This window comes from Frankliniella occidentalis, unplaced genomic scaffold, assembly GCF_000697945.3.
Source record: "Frankliniella occidentalis isolate FOCC.00 unplaced genomic scaffold, Focc_3.1 Scaffold559, whole genome shotgun sequence".
Classification (NCBI taxonomy): domain Eukaryota; kingdom Metazoa; phylum Arthropoda; class Insecta; order Thysanoptera; family Thripidae; genus Frankliniella; species Frankliniella occidentalis.
The window spans coordinates 4,244-11,582 of record NW_026267675.1 but is presented as its reverse complement, the minus strand read 5'-3'; the positions used below and the strand labels follow the sequence as shown (position 1 = coordinate 11,582).

Here is a 7,339-nt window from a genome sequence, read left to right as displayed (position 1 = left end):
TTGTCTCTTTACACTCAAAGTTAATGATGGTCGCTAATAACAAATTATCGATATTCTAAAATCTCGGCTGACCCCTGTTGCGTAGGCAACCCATTTCTCAGCCCGTTACATAAAAAGCGCAATTTTCCTCGGCAGGTGAGGCAAACTCGCTAGTCGCAGGGATCAGTTGCGTAACTCGACTGGACAGGGGCGCGCCCGGTAGATAGTGAATGTTGGCACTGCCCGCCTCTAGCCGACTTTACATTTCCTCCGCAGGACCTTCACCTCCGGCATGGAGCAGCCCTCTGAGTACGGGAAGCGGGGCGCCGGCGCAGTCCTCCCGCCCGAGCTGGACCAAGAGGTCGCCTCCGCGGGCGCGGGGGCCACCGGGCTGACGCACGAGTGCGGCCTGTTCGGCTGCGTGGCGACGGGCGAGTGGCCCACGCAGATGGACGTCGCCCAGGTCGTCTGCCTCGGCCTCATCGCCCTCCAGCACAGGTAGAGTGGCGCGCCCTTTCGAGCATGGATCGCATGGATGTTGTTCACGTCGGCGTTGACATGTTGACCTAATAGAGTTGACGTCTTCACTTACTGTCGCCCTTGTCAGGGGTCAGGAGAGCGCTGGGATCGCGACCAGCGACGGCAGCGGGCGTCAGAACTTCAATGTACACAAGGGCATGGGCCTCATCTCCACCATCTTCAACAACGACGCGATGGAGAAGCTTCGAGGTGCGTACAGCGCCGTACAGCACTCTAGGCGTGGTTTTATTGGGGGGGGGGGGGTGACACCCGTCCCCCATTCGGCCCTGGGAAGCCGCCTGTGGGGTAGGCGATTCACTGTTATGTAGGCAACCTACAGACACCCCCCTCCTCCGGCCTGTGTCTGTAGGGCCTAAAACCCCTACAACCGCGCCTGTACCGTACTTGGTTCACTTTCAGGGAAGTCCCTACGGGGAAGGCTAGAAGGGCGGCGGTATTCCGTCTGACACGGTGGGTCCGTTTTTCCCATATGCAGGTGGATCCAGAGGGTAACAGAGCTGGTGGCCAGCGGGTCGGCCCCTCCTACTAGAGTCCTATACATCCCCGACCTCCCCGTAGACAGAGACACGCTCGGAATAATTGTCACGAGTATATTTGCCACCCTTTGCAGGGAACCTGGGCATCGGCCACACCAGGTACTCGACGGCGGCGTCGTCCTCGCTCGTCAACTGCCAGCCGTTCCTCGTGCACACGGCGTACGGACCCCTGTCACTCGCGCACAACGGCGAGCTCGTCAACGCTGGCGACCTTCGTAGCCAGGTGCGTGGATAACGCCGTAAGAGTCGTCATCGTCGAATCTGCGAGCATGGAGGTCGCGCTGCAACAACGTGTCTATCGCTTTGCAGGTGTACGACCGCGGGGTGGGCCTGTCGACGCACTCTGACAGCGAGCTGATCACCCAGACCCTGTGCCTGGACCCGCCCGGCGGGAAGGGCTGCCGGCCGGACTGGCCCGCGCGCATCCGGCACCTCATGGCGCTCACCCCGCTCGCCTACTCGCTGCTCATCATGGACAACGACCGCATCTACGGCGTGCGAGACCTGTACGGCAACCGGCCGCTGTGTCTGGGCCGCGTCATCCCGGAGGGTGAGTAGAGAGTGTGCCGACGAGGTCACCGAACGTCACGACTACACGGCACCATGACCCTAAACGTGACTCTTTCGCGGGCAGGCTCCGACCCCCTCACGTGCCCAGACGCGGACGCCGAGGCGTGGGTCATCTCCTCAGAGTCGTGCAGCTTCCAGTCCATCGGGGCGCGCTACGTGCGCGAAGTGCTCCCCGGCGAGATCGTGGAGCTGAGCCGGGACGGCGTCAAGTCCCTGGCCACCGTGGAGAGGCCCGCCGGACAGCTGCCCGCGTTCTGTATCTTCGAGTTTGTCTACTTCTCGCGTCCCGACACGGTTTACGAAGGTATTTATTTCCTCGTTGTCGGATTATCACCCTCCCCCCCCCCTGCCCAAATCGGCTTCCTGCCACTCCTTCCGCTCCGCCCGCAGGCCAGACGGTGTACTCTGTTCGCAAGGAGAGCGGCCGGATGCTGTGGCGCGAGTCCCCCGTCGAGGCGGACGTGGTGTCGTCGGTCCCCGAGTCTGGCACGGCGGCGGCCTTTGGATTCGCCAGAGAGGTGAGTGAGAAGGTCGCGGCCGCGGCCGCCGAGAAAGTTAATTTTGATACTGCGGCTGTCCAAAGTGTAGCACTACAGCGCCAAACTCTGTCCAGTCCGGGCTGCCGTTCAGGGAAGTCCTGTGCAAGAACCGCTACGTCGGCCGCACCTTCATCCAGCCCAACACGCGGCTGCGCAAGCTGGGCGTGGCCATGAAGTTCGGCGCGCTGTCCGAGGAGGTGGCTGGCAAGCGCCTCGTCCTCATCGACGACTCGATCGTGCGCGGCAACACGGTGGGCCCCATCATCAAGCTGCTGCGCGATGCGGGCGCCCGGGAGGTGCACATCCGGATCGCGTCGCCGCCGCTCAAGTACCCTTGCTACATGGGCATCAACATCCCTACCCGCGAGGAGCTCGTGGCCAACCGCCTCGACTCTGAGCGGCTGGCCGCGCACGTGGGTAAGTGTAGAGAGCAACGCTCAAGTACTTACACATCAGGCGCTTTCGTCTAAAGGTAGACGTGACTATGGGTCGGCGCCTGAAAGTCTCCACATTGCTGCTTGCTATCTGTCTCGTCATGTGTCCTGTGTGTGCCACCCTTGTCTCTGATGCGCCTTCCTCGCCCCTCAGGTGCTGACAGCTTGGCCTACCTCTCGGTGGAGGGCCTTGTTCAGGCTGTACGGCATGGAGCCAAAACGAAAGAGGAGGACTCGGGTTATTGCACGGCCTGCCTTACTGGGAAGTACCCGGTTGAGTTGAAATGGTGAAGACATTTACTGTAAAGCAGAGCCTGAAGACATTTCCCTATACTAGTTTTGGTAGGGGGGAGAAAAAAAGACCAATTATAAAAATATTTGATATTTTTGAGAAATAAATCAAAGTTTTGATGCAGAAATAGTTTTATTTGAACCATTTTTTCCTTTCTATGAGATTATGACCCAAAGATTATACACTGTTCAATTTAAATGTTCAGTCAACTCTTTTCCTTTAATGACATTCCTTCCCAAACAGTTTTATTTCTTATTTCGTGTAGAAATGAGTGTTTACGATGTGACCTGGTGCCTCATACACAATTAGAGTTAACTTACGTTATGGTTCCTCAGCAGCCCATACAAACATGCCTATGAATGGTTGCACGTTTTGAGGGGAATGCAACTCTCTTGGTAAATGAGTGACATTGCTATCAAAGACACACTAACACTAAACTTGAGCTCAAACAAAAGCTGTTACAACATCAACTTTCCTTTGTAGGGTGAAGGCTGGAAGATTAACCCAGAGAAAAGAATGTTTGCTTTAGTCCATATGAGTGGACCAAATGCATCAGACTGGACTAGACTTTAACATATTGGCAATGTTAGCATTAGTATTACTAACTAAAAGACTTTCACAAAACCTAGTTCAGAGCCAAAATTAAGTGTACAGTTCAAAAATAAAATTACATACAGTATTTGCATGTAATCATTTGAAATGAAACCATGCTTATGTACATCACTCAAAAATTAAGCAAAACTTTAAGTGGGCTTTACTGAAAAAAAGGCAATTTTTGCTCTGGATGAGAGTTCAGGAACATGAGTGAGGCAAGTAGTACTGTGGTACACTGTCCACAGCTCACCATTTGGTATGTACATGATAGAACATGATAGCATCTCTTGATAACATTACAATTCTATTTTATGATATGTCTGAAATAAAACTTACAACAATAAAAATGAAGCAGGGAAAGAGCAGGAAAAACAATGACAGTATTTTCACTTGTCAAAAATACCAAAAATTATTAATCCTCTTCTCAACAGAATTCACTTCACTTTGTGAATTGGTCCCAACTAACTCTAATTCAACTGGACGGCTTCACATTTTCTTTTTATGGTTTGTCACAACTTTCTAAGAGCAACACATGAAAATTAATCAAGCTTACTTATATACAGCAACAAAACCTCCTCTTTAGAAAAATTGATATGGTTGTGACTGATTCACATAGATACTGATTATTATTTACATGGTTCTTCTGTACCAAATCTTCTCAAACTCATGAACCATGAAATTATGAAATGAAAAAGCATATCATGCTATCTATGATAATTTTCATACAATCATTCATATGAAGTATGCACACTCCCTTGAGAGTACTCATCTTTTTCCAGAACTAACGCAGAATTTCTAAAACTCTGCTTCATAGCATAGAATCATATGCTCCGCTGACATTTCCTAAAATTAAATCACACTTATCTTTCATCTTATCTATTTTGAACTAGATAATTTTTCCTGATGTGGGCCAATTACTGTCATACAAATATTATACATTTCCATATCCACACTCACATTGTACCATTACATACATACTCTAATTTTTTCTCGGTATAATTAGCCATGATCTGAAATGCATTTCTTACGATCTCATCTTGCTGCTAAACATACGCACACACTTTCACATATAGCCTCAATCTGTTTCTTAAAAAGCAAACCACCACTCAAAGAAAACTGAGCATTTTTTCAGAGTGTGTATTTACAAAGCTTAAACTTGCATTTGTCTTTCATCTTTTTTCTAACTGAGTAATGATCACCCTGTATAAATGCTATACCAAAACAGTAATCTTCAAAATTGTGACCACTTTACTATAAAACCATTTTGGTACACTATAGCTCAAAAATATTTTCACAATGGGCTGCAATTTAAAATCAGAAAAGATAACAAAACAATTTATTAATATGAAGTATCAGTGAATGTTTCTTTGTATTCTCAAAAGAGCTGGTCAAAGTCTTTAACTGCCGAAGCATTGCTTTTATTCAACTAACGTCTTACCTTACTGTAGATACTAAACTTAAAAAAGACTAGTACTCCTACCTTGCTTCTCCAGCTTTCACCCTGATGCTTCAAACAAATAGGCCCACTTTATAGCTTTTACAATGCAGAAGGGCAGGCTAAAACTTAAAAACTGTTTTCAAGAAGATGCATCTAACTAACTTCATCTTTTCATTTACTTTAAAATCTCCCACGCCGCTCCACAATAAACTTTGTCCAAAAATTGTAACAAAATTATGTGTTTTGAATAATGTTATCCAAAAGTCATTCTAAAGAGAATCACTACTTAACTGGAAAGCACCTTCTTCTTTTACATACAGAAAAACAGTGTCAAACAAATAATGCCCTAACATTTTACGTAGATGATTTATGTATATTACAGTAACTTCATTAGATAAGGCTTTCCCAACAATAAAAAAAAAGGAAACTTATAGAATTATTATAACATTAACATTTTTCTACTACTACGTCATACGTATTGTCCAGTCAATCAATATTTACATACATACATATCATACTTTCATTCATACACACATGCGTACGGGAATTCCTTACTATATTATAGGCACTCAACACAGCTCGATGATCACAATGAATTAATCTCGAGTAACATTAAGTCCCACGGGGCTTCATAGAAATATACAACACACTACATGATACTCCCAAAAGGCCCAATGATACATGACCCTATTATTAATAGATGGGGTCACCTTAAAAGTTATATCACACTGAAAATCAATAACTTCACCTTGATGTAAATAAAGTCTAAATTTACCAACGACAAAAACATAAGTCATTAAAAGGGACTCAGGCCGGAAAACGACTGCAGGTCAATCCAATGTCACAACAAATGAACCTGAGGCAAGAAGGATGAGAAGTCCAAATAACACAAACTGGGTTGTCGGAGCAGCACGACGGTCACCGAAGTGCGCTAGCTTGGAGCACTTGGGGCACTATCGCCGTAGGACCGCAGCGGGTGGCCTACATAGGTGACTCCAAGAGGTCCACCTGATACTAGGGCTTTAGCTTTTTGAATCCCGCGCCGTCCTGGCCGAGCTTGAGCTCTTCGTACAGAGAGGGTGCCACCTCCTGCTGCTGGGCGGGCACGTGGAGGCTCTCGTGCTTCCAGCCCGCGCCGTGCCCCGCCGACGCCCCCGCCAGGCCGTTGCCGTTCGCGGCCCCGGACAGCGTCGAAAGGGCGCTGCCGTTCGCGGCCCCGTTCAGCACCGTCGCAAGAGGGTTCTCGCCAGGCTGACCCTGGGGTACCTGGAATGAGATTACAAGTGTGATCGATTGTCCAAGCGGCATGCCATTGCGACCGTCTTCAGGGTGCCGGTTGCAGAGTGGACCACCCCCACAGGAGCGTGAGTGAGCCGCGTCAGGGAGAGTGAATGATTCTGACGTGTCCCATGTTTAGGGTCGCGACTGAAAGCGCCTGCAACGCGCTGGGTAGGCCAACCGCATAACAGCCGCGTAGAGGTAGCGGCCCACCCGGCGACGTTACGGGCGCCAGCCAGCGCTGAACTGAACATCACCCATAACTCACCTGAATGTGGTCCATGTTGACCTCGCGCAGGTACGATGGGTTCTCGAAGGCAACACCCCCGGGGTGCTTGCGGCCCAGGAGGTGTCTGGAACGCAGGAACCACACGGCCCCCGCGACCACCGCCAGCACGATGAGCAGGGCCATGACCACGCCCACGGCGACACCGACGTGCGAGGAGTCGTCCCCTTGAACATGGAGATAGAGTTCAAGGAAAGTGTATTTTCCAAGGTGGTTCACCCACGGCGATGGCTTACCGATGCTAGTCGACGACGTGATGTACTTGTCGGTGGAGGTGCTGAACACGATGGGCTCGGTGAGTGTGGAGGTGCCCATGTGGTTGCCCGCTTTCACCACACACTCGTACTCGGCGTTCTCTTTTAGACCAACCAGGATGACAGACGTGCCGTTCGTATCGTTCTTGAGGGGCTTGCTGCCGATCTGCCGGTAGAACACCCTGTACACCTGCACGGTGTGGGGGTTCTTGACGGGCGGGTCCCACTTGACGCGCACGGACTGGGAGTCGATGGGCTCGACGCGGACGTTCTGCGGCGGTCCGGGCAGCTTGTCTACACAGAGAGCGTGAGCGTGAGCACGGACTGAGAGGTTTAGACCGTAGGGTGTGACCCAGCCAAGGTCGCGTTTTACCTCTGTTCTCGTGGAAGCAGTTCATGATCTGCTTGGTGTAGGACAGCACACACAGCTTGCCGTTGAGCAGGGGTTCCCCGCGGCACCAGTCCAGGCACCGTCTCGGCACGCCCCAGTTCGCGCAGCAGGACCGGTGGTCGGAACCGTCTGCGGACACAGAGCATACATACAGTGTCCTGCTCACAGGGAAGGGTAGATGAAGAGAAGGGGAGGGGGCCCCCAGGAG

The 7,339-nt window shown here is 50.5% G+C and overlaps 2 protein-coding genes across 2 annotated transcripts; one reads left to right on the top strand and one right to left on the bottom strand.

Annotated features, from left to right (window-relative positions):
• Nucleotides 1-228: 228 nt before the first annotated feature.
• Nucleotides 229-3,017, top strand: LOC113214805 (amidophosphoribosyltransferase-like). The gene is made up of 8 exons (XM_052275271.1): nt 229-477; nt 587-708; nt 1,130-1,278; nt 1,365-1,605; nt 1,690-1,929; nt 2,016-2,143; nt 2,239-2,581; nt 2,753-3,017. The coding sequence occupies exons 1-8, from the start codon at nt 272-274 to the stop codon at nt 2,887-2,889; spliced, it is 1,566 nt and encodes a 521-aa protein (XP_052131231.1). The 5' UTR covers nt 229-271; the 3' UTR covers nt 2,890-3,017.
• LOC127751554 (uncharacterized) lies at nt 3,004-7,261 on the bottom strand. The gene is made up of 4 exons (XM_052275272.1): nt 7,114-7,261; nt 6,723-7,034; nt 6,469-6,653; nt 3,004-6,188 (listed from the first exon to the last, which is right to left on the bottom strand). Exons 1-4 carry the CDS (start codon nt 7,136-7,138, stop codon nt 5,937-5,939), a joined length of 774 nt encoding a protein of 257 aa, XP_052131232.1. The 5' UTR covers nt 7,139-7,261; the 3' UTR covers nt 3,004-5,936.
• Between the last annotated feature and the right edge of the window lie 78 nt (nt 7,262-7,339).

What these genes read in the sequence shown, in the direction of transcription:
- LOC113214805 (XM_052275271.1), top strand. Translation starts at nt 272, where the DNA reads ATGGAGCAGCCCTCTGAGTACGGGAAGCGGGGCGCCGGCGCAGTCCTC. An exon ending in CCTTTGGATTCGCCAGAGAG is followed by an intron (nt 2,144 to 2,238) that starts GTGAGTGAGAAG and finishes AACTCTGTCCAG; the next exon opens with TCCGGGCTGCCGTTCAGGGA. An exon ending in GCGGCTGGCCGCGCACGTGG is followed by an intron (nt 2,582 to 2,752) that starts GTAAGTGTAGAG and finishes CTCGCCCCTCAG; the next exon opens with GTGCTGACAGCTTGGCCTAC.
- LOC127751554 (XM_052275272.1), bottom strand. Translation starts at nt 7,138, where the DNA reads ATGAACTGCTTCCACGAGAACAGAG. An exon ending in CTGCTTCCACGAGAACAGAG is followed by an intron (nt 7,035 to 7,113) that starts GTAAAACGCGAC and finishes CTCTCTGTGTAG; the next exon opens with ACAAGCTGCCCGGACCGCCG. An exon ending in TCAACATGGACCACATTCAG is followed by an intron (nt 6,189 to 6,468) that starts GTGAGTTATGGG and finishes ATCTCATTCCAG; the next exon opens with GTACCCCAGGGTCAGCCTGG.